The sequence below is a fragment of the Pempheris klunzingeri genome, chromosome 3, assembly GCF_042242105.1.
Source record: "Pempheris klunzingeri isolate RE-2024b chromosome 3, fPemKlu1.hap1, whole genome shotgun sequence".
Lineage (NCBI taxonomy): Eukaryota > Metazoa > Chordata > Actinopteri > Acropomatiformes > Pempheridae > Pempheris > Pempheris klunzingeri.
This window is the reverse complement of record NC_092014.1, coordinates 21,717,935-21,733,473: the sequence shown is the minus strand read 5'-3', so window position 1 is coordinate 21,733,473 and position 15,539 is coordinate 21,717,935. Positions and strand designations below refer to the sequence as shown.

At 43.0% G+C, this 15,539-nt stretch overlaps 1 protein-coding gene across 2 annotated transcripts; it reads right to left on the bottom strand.

Moving 5' to 3' along the window:
* Window positions 1–615: 615 nt before the first annotated feature.
* ldb1b (LIM-domain binding 1b) lies at window positions 616–14,571 on the bottom strand. 2 transcript variants are annotated; one of them, XM_070856586.1, is made up of 11 exons: window positions 14,458–14,571; window positions 8,331–8,433; window positions 7,160–7,204; window positions 6,788–6,863; window positions 6,591–6,693; window positions 6,284–6,456; window positions 5,875–5,997; window positions 5,690–5,773; window positions 4,684–4,807; window positions 4,440–4,588; window positions 616–2,904 (listed from the first exon to the last, which is right to left on the bottom strand). In XM_070856586.1, exons 1-11 carry the CDS (start codon window positions 14,489–14,491, stop codon window positions 2,674–2,676), a joined length of 1,245 nt encoding a protein of 414 aa, XP_070712687.1. In that variant the 5' UTR covers window positions 14,492–14,571; the 3' UTR covers window positions 616–2,673. The 2 variants fall into 2 exon arrangements, with proteins under 2 accessions (XP_070712687.1, XP_070712688.1); XM_070856587.1 differs by lacking the exon at window positions 14,458–14,571 and adding an exon at window positions 11,012–11,387.
* Between the last annotated feature and the right edge of the window lie 968 nt (window positions 14,572–15,539).

Sequence of the window (15,539 nt, the reverse complement as noted above, 5' to 3'; positions counted from 1 at the left end):
GTGAGAAAACACTTGTCTAATGTTTTCTGATCTCTCTGAAAAGAATAACCCTTACTGCTGACAGGGTCACCGCGGCCTCAGCTTGGAGACTATAAATGTTTAACAAGAAAGCCGTTTTGCAGACCTGTGAGTGTGAAAGGTCTGGACAAAAACTAAACATGAGTTACGTTGAGCTGCAATATGGGATTTGCAGGATCCCATGTTTTTGAAGCTTGACCCATAAAAGGAATTTAAAAGTCAGGCTTTCATAACTTCTGCTGCACCACTTTTATCCTTTTTTTTTTTTTTTTTTAATGTGTTCACCAACCTTAGTAAACAGTATACAACACAGCCTGTGTTGTGCTAAAATGAAGTAGTTGCATTGGTAATATCACTCCTGTATTTAAGGAACTTCAGCAGAGAAGAACCCTCAACCTTCATGTCTTGTGTTCCAGCTACCTCATTCGTTGAATACACCTGTTATTTCCACTAGTCTGCTCAATTTTGTGAGAGAAATACACAGCAAAAGTGAAATTTAAGTGTTCAAAAGTGCTGAAAAACCCAGAAACGCTGACCAGCACCGACTTTACTTCTCAGCTGTGTTGGAATAATTACAAAATCACCGACCACGCGACGTTTTAAAGTGAAAATGTATCTTTTTATTGGTACCATACATTAATTATCAAGGGCAGAAACTAACCAAATCAAAAAATATATATCAAACGATGATTTTTCTACAGGGATTGGAGAAGGTACAAGTCACCATTCAAACTCAGTCATAACTGTTGCTGGAATCAACTGTAACATAATGGAAATGTACAAAACAAAGAGCTTCAGCTGTTTTTGTCAGACTTTACAGACTCAGCATTGCTACCAAATATGCCGACTGAACTTGATGTTAAGCTGGCTTTAGAAGATGTTTGGACGATTGACTGTATGATTCTGTTGGTGATTAAAGACGATGAACAAATGAATGTAATTTAAAGAAAAGCTAATTTAAAAAAAAAATCTGTTTTAGCCAGTGTTGAAACATGAAATTCACCGGTTAACTAAGATTCAGTGAGCACATTCACTTGACATCAAGTTGAAAGTTGCAGTACACAAAATTGTGATTAATGTTAAGTGGAAAAAAAAAATCACCTCCTGTGTAAATGAAATACATGGGTGAATTTCTAAAATTTCCAAAATAAATACAAAAAAAAAAAACAAAAAAAAAACCTGAAACAGTAAAATCATCACTCCATGGTGCTATTGTACCCCCGGGGGTTTTTGTCATTTAATTTACACAAGTTTTAAAAAAGAGGGAGGAGGAAAGAGCAGGTGGGAAGATAGAGGGGACAGGTTCATGAGTATTTTTTCTCCTTTTTCCTATTTTTGTTTCTTTACATTAGATCGGGATGGCTTTAGGTAAATCTAAGTAAGAATACATTTTATTACAGTCAGACAGAACTTTGCTACTACCTTAAATATACAAGCACAAATACACAAAAATTTAAATCTCCAAAAAAAAAAAAGGAACAAAAAGACAAAATAAAAACATCCACACTAAATTATTTCTCTTTTATAAACATAAAAGATAAAAACAATATATTTTAGAGGGGGGAGGGATAAAAGTCCTGTGTTGCTCCTTGGTCTGTAGCTTTTCAGTATTGGTAGAAAATAAAAAAGTAACAATTGAAATGAAGGCGTTTAATACAAATTAAAAAACATTCTAGGGAAATATATACTGTATAAAAACTCTTAAAATGTGTAACTGTATGTGCATGTGTGTGCGTGTGTGTTGTAAATGCTCTGCTCTGTTTGAAAGACTGCATCCACTGTAGTCTAATCAGAGATGGCTCTGGCACTAGGGGACTGAAAATCCTTCAATTATTACGTCTATTTCTGTGTGTGTGTGTGTGTGTGTGTGTGTGTGTGTGTGTGTGTTTGTGTGTGTGTTTCCCTAGTGCCACATTTCAGCTCTCCTACTAGTGTGTGAATTTCAATGGTTTTATTAGACTGATTCTAAATTCTGGTCTGCCCGCTTCGGCAAAGCCACAAATAAGCTCACGCTGCCTCTTTTCTCTCCTCACACACTTCTCACACACACACACACGCGCGCACGCACACACATATACTCTATTAAGAAACATTACAAGTGGCTTGCGCGTCAACCGAGCAGACCAGAATTGAGAGCCACGTTTTAATGGACGGGTGGACAAGTGGTCCCTAAGCAACTCGCCACCATCGAAGAAGCCCCGCTGCCAGCATCCCCTCCACCCCGCCCCTTCCTACATGTGAGCTTCAGTGTGGGTGGTTAAGCGTGCACAGTTCTCCCCTGGATTAAATTCCTGCGCCTCCTTGGTCACATCTACCAAGTCACTGTCCAAAATGAAAATTAGCAAGAGCCGATGGGACATTTTGAGTGAGAGATAAGGAAAAAGGGAAACAGAGGTGGGGCACAGTGCCTAAATATGAGGAAGTCAGAGCAAATGTTGAAAGCTTGTAAAACTTCCTCTGGCCCAGTGACATTGTCTGTGACACACAGAGCTCCTTAGGGCCACCTGTGTGTGATGGGTCTGAGCTCTACAGTGATGTCTGGGTTAGAGAGCGGGCGATGGGCTGCTGCAGTAGCATTCGTGGCTGTTGGGGAGGGGTGGGAGCTTTGAGGAGTGACAGAGAGGGGTCTGTGTTGAGGATGCGGGGCTCTGAGCTCTACTGCGATGCCTGCGAGGTGGGGTTGTCGCTCTTGCTCTCCTGGCTGGACGGGGCCTTGTTGTTCCAGGGCGAGTTGGAGCCCAGCGCGGGAGAGTTGTTGAAGCTGTCCTCGTCGTCGATGCCGTTGGCTGCGTCGAACTGTGTGTTCTCCAGCCGTGTGATCAGACGCTCGTCTTCGTCGCCAAACTCCCCTCCCATCAGTGTGGGCTCTCCCACCACCATGACATCCTGCAGAGACGCAAAACAGCAGTGGGACATTTAATATATTGTTTTAGTGGGGAGGACTGTGTCATGTCAAAGGGAGAGTGATCAGATCTCGTCTTGTGTACAAGTGCCTCCACAACTCCTTCCACAAAGCCATCCTCACCATGAAGACTGTGGGTGCAGCCATGTTAGCATTTCTGCTAATGTGCATTATTTGGCTTTACACCAAACATAGCGTTTAATATGACAGCCAAAACTCTCAATTTCATCTTATTGGACCATACAGCTCCCACACGCCTTCTGTCAAATACCAGCCCGGCTGTCACAGGCAGTGCATTCACTGCATTCCACTTAACATTTCCTGGAATTTCATTAGTACTTTTAGTTTGTTTGTCACAAGTTTAAACTTTTTCACATTTTTTATATTGTGCCTTTGTCTTGGTTTTTGCCTGGAAATTGACCAACCAACTATTACACCTTCATCATACAGGTGTACATGTCAGTAAATCACTTGTCACACACACACACACACATCTTCATTTCACTTATTTGACTTTTCAGAAACGGCTGCGATTAATAATAATTTGCTCTTTTTACTCAACTTACACAATCTAACCAACCAAAGGGTCAGGACCACCGGCCCTGTGGGCTTCATGTGCACAAACACAGCACGACGCTACATGTCACATATGTGACTGAGAGTAGATGAAGAAAACAACTTATAAAATGCCAAACACACACTTTGATGCTAGCAGTGCTTCTGTGTGAATATGGCCTCAGTAGACCAGAACGCCGAAGAACAAGAGGTGACTTTAGTGTCAAAGAGCAACAGTATGTCGGAAACAGGAGGCAACATTACACATCTGTTTCAGCATTTAAACAAGCAAAATTCTAAAAACCTAACTACCAGCGTCGAGTAACTATCTGGCAGGGATCACTGACAGCAGAACTCCTTAGGGACCTTATTCAATACGGCACTGTGAAATTCATAACGTAAGATATAACTGATGAATCCACATGTTTACAACAAGACTTTGACGTATAAAAACATGTTTAGAGTGGCAGAGCCAGAATGAGGTTTTGAGATCTGTCCTTTTTTTTTTTTTTTTTACGTTTCAGCAGTTTAGTCAGTGAGGATTGTTCCTATAACAGACTGGAGATCAGTAAGATTCATATTTCTTTTTCATAGATTCATATTAACACCTGTTGTTCTTTTTTTCCAGATTTTACTAAAAAGGTAAATCATGATTATATTACACATTACACGGGCTTGATGGGATCAATATTCCACTGCAAATGAAGGCTTTTACAATTCAATAGCTAAAAAGTTATTCATACCAATAGATGCATCAGTTTGTTTAATTTCATGATAACACATCGGTCTGGCGTACACGAAAGAGCAGTTTATACGTTGAGCCTATCCAATGTTGTGTTGGTCATACCATAGAATGATTGATTAGATTATAGATTATTTTCCCATATTGTTCAGTCTGTGTGGTATGTTTGAAGTGGAGCTGTAATGGCTGTGTACCGACACTAGATAGCAGTGATGTACTTACTGGAACTTGGCTGGACAGAGGGAAGCCACTGCCAGGGCTCTTCTTTTTGTTGTTGTTGTTGTTATTAGTTCCTCCTCCTCCGCTGATGGTGCTGCCACCTGACATCTTACGCTTCCGCCGTTTGTTTGGGGCCTGTCTTGATGGCTCAGCTGCAGAGAAGGGACAAAGAGAGGCTGTTACAGACACATTTACAGTGGGTTCATGTGGTTGTGCGTGTCTGCATGTCTATGTGTTGATCGCCCACCTGGTGGTGCCACCATCCTCTGCCATTTCTGGAAGAGGCAGGTCTTGAGGCAGTCTCTGGGGCTGAGGCTGTACGTCTTGTGTCTGGACATCAGCTCCTGCATGGGCTCCAGAATCACACACAGCTGGAAGAGTAAACAAAGTGAGACATTAGAGATGCCCTAAACTGATGGAGCACCACCGTTATCAGCTGATGTTCTGTGCAAATGACTTCATCTGTGGACTTGAAATTCTCAGATTGGAAAACCTGATCATAAAATACAGGAAGCAAACAAATAAACGTGACTCAAGTGTTTTCACCGAGCAGCCACATTACAGCTTCTGCATCTCCACCACAAGGCAAGCAGTTTATGATCTTATTAAGCCCCCCACGGACTTGAGGCAGAGCCGCTTACTGCATTTAAACAGCGTAGCACTCCAGATGCAGACAGACAAGCAGTATATTTGGACTACTAGTGTCTAGCGAGCATTCCAGTTTTTTGTAAAAATAAGATTTTTGTGCCTGTGGCCACATAGCTTCTGATCTAGTTTTCGACTTCAATAACAGCAGCAAGACCGTGGGGTGGGGGGGACTCAACAAGTGTGGGGCTGCAATACTGCTGGATGGAATTTAAAGTAGTATTGAAAAATATGTTTCAAAACATTCAAAAATTACATGTAGCTATTTTACATTTGCAGTCTTTTCTGCACAACAAGTGTACTTGTAAGTGTACCCAGTAAACAAGAGCCTGTGCAGCCTCCTGGGTATGTTTGGAAAACACAAGATTCGTGCCACCATTGGTTAAAACCCTCAACATGGCACCTTTAAAGTCTAAGAATGTAACATTTTGGTGTCTTTATCAACAATTACATTTGTTGTGTAATTATCGTTTGAAAGCAGACAATCGCTGCTCTCAATGAAAACACATTGATCACCATGACTGGAGCATTATCAAGACACAACAAAGAGAACAACACCCAAGACCAGCATCATTCTAGAGGTAAAACGCCGTATGTTCTTCACTCACTCGGAGGTAGTTAAGGGTGGAGTTCGACAGGCCACATCTTGTTATGTTTTTGGACAGCTGGTCCAACATCTGTGGGTCCTGGGCCTGAGACATCAATCGGGGAGAGGTTACAAAGCTGACACTCGCACACAGAATTAGAAACACGTATATATGTAGCCTTTGCCACTCCCTCTGTATGCACTCACATGCATGGCCAGTATACTGCGGGGGATGAGTTCACGGTGTTGTCTGATACTGAAGTGCCACGTCTTTATCCTCATCATGTCGTCAAACATGAACTCCAGGTACAAGCGCCCCTCTACACACACCTATTGCAGATCAAAGGGTAGAAGTCAATATACAGGAGCTGGGCTCTGGAACGTTTGCATTGTCTTTGTATAAACTAATCGAATTTGCAGCAATGATGAATGTTGGTGTGCATCGCTTCTGTTTAGGACTTGCATGCTAAAATGTTTCTATTAACAATCTGCTTTATATTGCTTTTATATTCAATAAATATCTTACACCAAGTTGTTTTCTAAGCCGTATTAATAGATAACAGATAAAGTAGACATGCATGTGGACACAACAATAGCTGAAGACACAAACACACACCTGTGTGAACATGGGCTTTCCATTCTGGGTGACCATAGTGCACTGATCGCAGTCGAGGGAGACAAAGTTATTGTGGAACGACTCCTTGGGATGTTTCAGCACATAGTAGAGCTCAGTAGCACCGCCCTCGAATATACTCCGGAAGTACCTTGGAATCAACGTCCGGCCAATTGCTTCGGAGGAGGAAAGACAGGGAGAGGGACATGAGACAGGAAGAAACGTTTCGGTGCACAGTTGTGACTGTAGGAGTTTAAGGGGCAATATATGTATGAAACAGAGAGGCAATATGTTCCAGTGACTTTCTTACTGTAGCGTTTGGGTCCATCCTCCAGACAGAAAGTAATGGTCAACATGGCATCGTCTTCGAAGAACTCTGTAGTAAACGCATCCCACCACAGGTTATCACACTCCTACGGGGTGTAGAGGGGGGAAATAATCAGTTACCCACACAGTTATTGGTTTGATTTTGAGTGCGTTTGTGTGTGTGTCTGTCTGCATACGAACCTCTGTCCAGTTCTGTAGCCGTTTGTTGAGTTCAAATATTCTGTAGTCTGTCTGGTTGCCATATGGTGTGTGCCTCCTGCTCCATCATAGGAAGGAGGAGAAAACAAAAGCAGGACAAGAGTGGAGAACAATGAGCTTGCGGTATTTCAAAAGATAACTGAATGAAAGAAATCATCCTGATTGCAGCGATGTTAAAGCTCTCACATGCTTTTAGAGCTGTTTCTTTACCTAGTTTAGCCTTGTCACAGACTAAATGCAAAATCTATATTAAGAGTGAGATAAGAGCACAACTTCCCACAACCTTATCTTTACTTGTTTTATTATTGCTGTTTTCACGCCAGCTGGAGATAACAGGAAATAATGCAGTCTTACCCTATTCCTGGCTCCAGGTATGTGGGAGGATACATTGGGGTGGGACTGGAGAAACAAGAGACAGAGAGATTATTACATTCAGCTATAGTGCTAATATGCCCTCCTCCTGGAGCTAGTCTGTCTTTACAAACCTGGGACGCAAGCCAAACATGGCACAAATTGGATGATACAAGGAGACAGTAAATAACAACGCTTCTCAGATACACACAAACACGCACCCGATCACCAACTGTAGCTGATTTGCTAACAGCAGAAAGACAAGCTGTGGAGCACAGTACACAGTCGTGCACATGTATACCCTCTAACCTTATTGAGACACGCAAGTCAAATCAAATCAATTCTAGCGTTAAACTTTAGCCTCACACAGCCGCCACACACAAACATATTAGGCCGTTTTCACGGTGGGAGACTAAAATTACACTACACTAACATATACAAACAACTGGATCAAACTTTCACCAAGTGACAGAAGATTAGGGGGTGCCCTGTTTTGCTAAAATATCACCAGTACACTTTCCTGCATCTCGGGGTGTTCCCCAGAAACTGTTTTTAAAACGGTGTTCTCCTGGAATTTGTTGTATGCTACACTTACATCAAATTATTTATATTTAGCACCTGATTCTAGGATGTGACATTATATGCCATTTACAGCACAGTCAGTGCACCTGGCTGGAGAAGCACCACCCTACCTGGGCTGTACCTGGATTTTACCCCCGGTTTCTGACTGGTAGCAGCTGATGGGGAAACAATACATTCTGACTAAACTATCCACGGACACCAGTTTCTTGGTAAATTTGAAAACAGAAATCGGCCATGCAGCTTCTGAAACCTAATGTACATCTAAACATCTTTAGTATTTGTTCAGGGAATTTGTGAGCCTCCTGAATAAATACAACCACAACCACACTCTGTATAATTCAAATTCACGACACAGCTCTGCTTATTGTCGCCATCATTTATACTGCTTTCTATAGTTTGTTGATTGGTCAGAGTACCAACTACAGTGGAAAATAAACTCAAATGATATTTAGGATGAATTTGCAAGGCTGTATAAACACAGTGCGCAATAATGCAAAAACCTGTAGAGGATGATTAGAGGCTAGAACTGCAAACTCCTCGCCCAGATCAGACTCAAAGACACACACACACAAAACACAGACATAAAGCTTACCCCACGTCTCTGTCCAGCATGGTGCCGGGGTGGAAGGGGGGAAAAGTGCTACCGTTGGGGGGCTCCTTGGGGGAGTACAGCTTGAACGACTTGGAGGAACAGCCTGGAAGAGAGAAACAGGAAGAACATAAATGTTGGGTCTAAATTTTTTAGTGTTGGTTCAGAAGTTACTTACAGTGTGGCAAAAAAAACCCATCCTGGCCAGTGTGACAGCGAAATTAGATAAAACAGGATTCATGTGTCAAATTGGAAATAAATACTGTATTTGTTCATCATTCATTCATAACGACTGCAAACCTTTCTGTATATGTTGTATACTGGCCTAAATCATAAGCCAAAAAAGACAGGAAATAAATGAGAGAAGACAGAGGATGCTATCTGAGGTTGCTACGCCCTCTGGAATTACACCTGTATTTCTGATGTTAGTTATTCACTTTTGGAGAGAACGACTGTATCATGTGAGGGTGAAGGCACATGCAGCCTGAACTGGCCAGTATGTCCCAGTTTCAGTTGGCTGCACTCATTCACAGGTCATCCCCAATACTGTACAACAATCTTGTTTCATAAAGACACAAAACAACAACAACACGATGAGGAGGGAGCTTCCTGTAAACAATGAGCTCCTGCTGCCCTCCATCTCCACATACCAAACTCAAACAGACCAATACTGACTCTATTCACACACACACACACACACACACATAAAAAACAAAAACAGATGAATCTCTCTCTCTCACTCACTCACTCACTCACACACACCCAGCTTCAACCTTTATTCTACTCTAATTGCCCAGCTCTTCTATAAAGGCCATCCAGGCGTGGCGGCCTCGAGGTCACGACCCCTGCCGTCACCATGGTGAGGCCCCGCCTCATTAATGTCTCCCTGTCTTGTCTCTGCATATTAAACATATCTCTGACACTGTTTGTGTGTGTATGTATGAAAGAGAGATTATATATCTAGAGACACAGACAGGGAAGAATAAGCTTTAATTGCATTAATTGGATGTTTTTAGGCAGGGGGAATTGCGATTTGATAACACAGACGTGGTGTGAAATATGCATTTAGCGTATACAAAAGACAATTAGGAGTTTGACAGACACTCCTCTGTGAGAAGAGGTTAAAAAACAGACTTTTTTGCAACATTATGGGCTCAGTATCAATGTCCTCTTGGTTGAAGACTTTACAGCAACACAAGCACATCAACAGACAGACTGTGACGAGATGGACAGACTGCCAGGCCCAATTCAGGGGCCACACTGATACACATCAAGCTAATGTTCTTAAAATCACTCATCTGTATTCATACACATTTAAAATCAGTCTTCTCTTAAATAATAGCACCTCACATCAAAGTGGAGGGGTTATACCCCTACTTGTTTCTATTCTGCTAAGTTCCTACGCATGGCCACCATGGCTCCTACAGACTAGATTAGAAGCAATAGTAAATTAAGAAAAATAGCACAGATGAAAACAAGAATTTGGATCTTCTAGAAGAAAAGCCGTCCAGCCTCCATCCACTCACAGCCCTGCCTCCACTTTGTGTAGAACAAAGTTGTTTACTGTGTGAGCCAGCACTGCTATGCTATGGGATGGATGCACCACCAGAGGAAAACAAATGGGGGCTGATAAATAAATAAATAATCGATGGTTATGTGTCCATTAGTTGTTGAGAGCTCCATTAGCTCCTCTCCTCTCCTGTTAGCGGTTAATGACAGGCAGTCACAATCACATCAGCTGGACTCCACTTCCTCCACTGGGAATCATGTTCCTCTCTCTGTTGAAAGTAGGCACTATATACATACAGCCTACACATTAATATGACTGCACGCACACATCCTCCTGGCTTCAATGAAGGCCGCAAATCTGAATCTGAAATGCTGAGTGACATGGATGTCAAAAACACTACATGTGTGATTTAATGTTAACGCCAGACAGAAAAAAAAAGATGTTTTAGCACAAAAAAGTCTCTACTAAATAAAAAAAGCCCGACGTGGTTTTGGACTCCTGCCACTCCGGACTGCCTCCATGACTGCTAGGGAGGACAAGTAGCCTCTCCAAACGGAATATTGACGATAGCTAGGTTACACTGAACCTTTAACCTACTTTAGCAAACTTTCAACGAAAACCAACACGAATCTGGTGGGTTTATTAAAGTAAGCAGCACTTAATATGGGCTTTTCCAAATCTGTGTAGCCCATAACTTGAACCGTCAGAGCACATATGACATGGAGTTGTCTGCTTACAAAGGCAATTAGAGAGGCAGCAAGCGCATAATGCTAACACTTAGCATTTAGCTAGGCTAAAATGTTAAACACAGGTGATTTCGGGACGCGAGTGAGCATAATACCGACGGGCACTCGTTGTAACTAGCAAGACAGTCACGTAAATATTGACTTTTCAATAACCTCGACATCTCCAACCACCAAAACGCTGTCTGTGAGCAACACTGCCCCGTAGGCCCGCAGGACAGTCTAACGTTAGCAAGGCAGAAAACAGTTAGTAACCAGCTAGCTGCTGTTAGCCGTCTATGCTAACGCCTTAGCGTTAAATCCCTTTTCAACGAGAAATCGCCGAAATAAGACGCAAAAATGCCCCCGCAGCAGCCCTCACAACACATTTAATCGCCACAGAAGCTGGACACTACAGTCAAAGTGTGTGTTTGCTCAGAGCGACTCTTTACCTGCAAAGAAGTCCAATCAGAAAATTGATGTTTACAGATCCGTGATGATAGACCGTGTGTACGCTCCGTGCGTAAAAACGGATAGGCCCGCTGGACGGCGGTTGGCTGGACGCAACGTACCAACACAATACGTCCCTTTGAATAGGATCAATGAAAAAATCTCCTCAAACCGCGAGACTGAAACGGAATAAGGCCTAAATTGCGGGAGTCGGTCGGTTATGTTTTGTCCCGCATGAGGCCTTGTTAGTGGGCTGAAGCCTGCTGTGGGTTTACATACGGACCCAGATGAGCCCTTTGTTCACGGGAGGACATGAACAATAGCTGTAGGCCCTCCTCCTCCTCCTCTGCCTCCGCAATGCATTTGCTCCTCTCTCCTCTGCCCAGCACCGCCAGCCGCCCCCTCTCCCCCCTTCTCCACCACCTCCTCCTCCTCCTCCTCCCCCCACTAATGCACAACTGCACATGAAGGTTGTCTGCTAAGCATTTTTTTCCCCTTCCTTCCTTCCTCCTCCCTGCATCCCATCCCTTCCTTGTAACTGACACAGATGAGAATTGGCCTAATGCAGCCGAGTGGAAGTGTGTGCGGAAATAAAGATCATGCTGACTGCAAAGTGGTTTTCATGTTTGCCTAATTAATGCCCATCAGCTTGCTCCAAACAATTGAACTGAGACAGGGACAGCCATGACCCTGGTCACATGCTTAATACACTATGTCCATGCAGTGTGGTGCATATGCAGATGATGCAGCGTGCCTGAACGCCTGATCAGTCAAGTAGATTAAGATCTTCTTCTAAATTCACTTCTATGTAAGGATTTTTTTGCTGTTGTTTTTTTTTTTTTTTTTTTTACAATTAATCGTGCCTTTGAGTTTGCACACTGTCTCCAAGGTAGGCCAGTAAATCCTTTACCACTGGGAATCTCTCCCTCTTCGTCTCTAAGCATACAAATATGGCCACACACACACAGAAACACAGACACACAGGAAGCACTAAGCCAAAAGGAGAATCCCAAGCCTCTAAATCTGCTTAAATCGCCTCAAATTATAATCAGATATTCAGATCACAGCCAGCGAGGACTCACCCATATGGCCGAAGTTAGGATATAAAAAGAACAAGCAGTATTAGGTCAGTAGTTTTTCATACATTTATGCAAGTGTATGTCACAACATTCACATTCAGACTGGAACATTTTTGACAGGTGATCCCATATCAAGGTCGAAAAAAAATTCTCTCCTTTCCACCAACACTAAGTACTTTTTCCTGCCTTGATTATTTAAGAACGTTGCAGCATGAACGTGGCCCTGATTTATTCACTACCCATGTACACAGGCAGTGAAAACACAATGTTTCATAAATGATTTATTTGCAAATTAAGCTGCTCCTGGGAGCCGCTCTGTGGAAGCAGTTAACAGGCTTCCAGAGAAGCTGCTGTGTACATCTGAACACCGATACTGATGGGTAACATTATTGTAATCAAACGGGATTTTGGTTTAAGGGGAATTATTTTCCTGAGGCATAATTTAAAATAATGTGACCCATAGATAAAGGGTGTGTGCATATGAATATGGATTCTGATTCAGACAAAACGCACTCCAAGCTAATGGTGTGAAAAATCATGACCTGGAACTGCTTTTCAAAATGTTTTTTAGAAGATGATTAGTGGTCAGTTTAATCTGAGTTTGTAAAACAATGTGCGGCTGCTGGGTGCATTTAACGCTAAAGGTGTTGCAGCTGACAAATTACAATGTTTGCATATGTTTTCTGCTTTGAGGAAGATAATAAAAGGGAAAAAAATTGAAATAAATAAAATTTGTTTCATTCATGGTTTAGTTGACAAAAGGAACATACTAATAATGCAAATGTATTGCCAAAATAAACACAGAAAATAATTAAATTGAATGGTAATGAATAATAAAAATGAATGAAACACTTCAGCTGTATTAAAGTGAATATGATAAATGGAGTGACTGATTTGATTTATCATCCATGTAATCATTTAGTCCATCAATTAACCATCCTTTCCACCCCTCTTATGTCACACCCACAGTATATCTGAAGTCCGATGACATAATCCTCTCTACTGTTTATTCTCACACTTTGGAGACAGTGATGCCTCGTATTATGATCTTTACCATTGGTATGTTTATTTTTTTGGCTGTGTCTGTACTTTCCCACTTTCTCATAACAGAAGGTGTCGCTCAATTCTGACATATTTGCAGATCTTTTCCGTCTGGATATCCAATCTTGGAACACGACTCCCAACTCCCTTATTAAATGAAGACGCCAACTCAAACGCGGACTCTTTTGCACACTCCCATGTCGGGGGGAAAAACTTGAGTATGGTGAAGTGCAGCGTCTTCCAGACATGTAGAAAGGATAAGCTGCTCCGAGGCCCGTCTCTCACCCGACCAGCAACAAAGATGCTTGGGCTGAGTGTATGTGTGCTGGTTTGACCATGGTAAGCTTGTGACATGAGCACTTCACAGCTCACGAGGCTCCTGTCAGTCTTTTGGCAGCATCTTTGTGTGTCTAGTACCAGGGGGAGGTGTAGTCAGTAGTAGCTTAGAGTGTCTGTTGCGGGTGACTTATGTGGATTTGCCTATCTTACATTCCCTGGCCTCTGTAGCCATGGCAACACGAACAGTCAATGCTGTCACAACCGGAGCGAGGCAAAGAATCATCCATGGAAATGGACACACAAGGGTTAATCCTGTGTGTGTGCGCGCGTGTGTGTGTGTGTGTCTCCAAAGCTCACCCATTGAAATGGTACATGACGGGGTTAATCCCCACTGCATGTGTGTGTTTGTGTGTGTGTGTGTGTGTGTGTGTGTGTGTGTGTGTGTGTGTGTGTGTGTGTGTGTGTGTGTGTGGAGTGATGGAGAAGAGGTGGGGGTGGGAGGTGTGTCAGGATAAGGCTTGAAGGGCTTACACACACCGTCTCTTACGCTCTCAGGCATAGGGCAGGCCTTAGCCTTATCTTCAACCAGCACCCCAACCAGCGAGACTCTCACACTCACACACACACACACACACACACACACACACACACAGCTGCCTAACCTTCATTTCACCAGCTAGCCTCATTTTCCAACTTGCAGTCACACATTCACACCTAAAGCTATAAATCCATGTACAATAAGTGATTAAAGCTGCAGCATGCGGCGGCTGAATAAACTCCCTGAAGTGCACGGTGTGATGTTTCCACTAAGCTTACACTTCCACCTACAAGTGCAACTTGTGTAATTCACCTTTGTCAAAGTCACAAATAGAGGGAAACGGGCCCAACTTGCACGGCATTTCTCTGAACACCAACAAACCAAGAGATATATCAAGAAAAACATCTTGTTCAGCTGTTTTTATTTGTTTGACCTCGAGGGGGGGCCGGTTGTTGCTGAATCAGCTCTTGAGAAAAAGACAACAAGGAAAAGGTCAGAAAGAGAGGCTTACCTCCTTCAGTTTCTAGCTGGTCTGACATCGCCATTTTGTCACCCACAAATGCACTTTCACAGCTACACACTGATCTCACCCACAGACTTGGTCTCTGTTTTCATGCCCCTCCGTCTCTCTGATATCTCCCATGTCCAGACTGTCAGGCTCAGGGGCACGAGGAGGGGGGAGAAGGATGCCTACGGTGTGTGTGTGTGTGTGTGTGTATGTGTGTGTGTGTCTGTGCGTGCATGTGTCAGCGAGTGTGTGTGTGTGTGTGTGTGTGCACATGCACGTCGCCTGTGTATGTGCAAATGTGTGCAACGTGCCACTTCCACTCACTAGTCAACAGGAAACGGAACGTCACACACATCTGCCAGAGTTCTGATAACAGCCGTCCCAGCCGCCCTCCCCTCAGCACAGTCTTCAACACTGATCTGGGGACAGTCTCGTGCTGGTGTGCATCGTAGGAAGGACCCTGACTGAACTGATCCTAGCCTGATGAGAGCTCATTTTTAATGAGCGCGGCCTCACTTAATTGTTGTTTTTTCCCCAAACAGGAATAAAAACAAAACCACTCCTATTTTCCTAGATTGCATTCGCCGCTTTTCCTTCCCCAAGTGTGACAGCAAAGCTACAGTCTCATATCATTTTGCCGCTTCATAGTAATAAAGTCAGACATACTGTCAACACAGCTATTGCACAGATACTTCCATTCCTTCATATAGAAGCTAAATGTCAGGGGAGCTTTTTTCAGTGATCACTGTCTGCCTGATTTTCTACATTTGGCATCTCGGGCTTCTTGAGGCTCTGACTGGATCGGATGGAGGGACAGAGGTCTACGTGTCTGATTCGGCTCTGACAAGCTGCCACTTTGGAGGAAAGAGCACCAACAGAGAACATTGAGCAGCTTTAAATCAAAGAATGTGAGTGTGTGAGTCAGACTCACTGACATTTATCTGCAGCCGTACTTGAGTACTTCCATTCAGTGCTACTGTATTCTTCAACTCCATTACATTTCTGAGGCGATGATGTACTTTTATACTCTTCTGCAGCTGTAGACACATGACTTACAGATGACTAACTCTCCAACAATATATTAA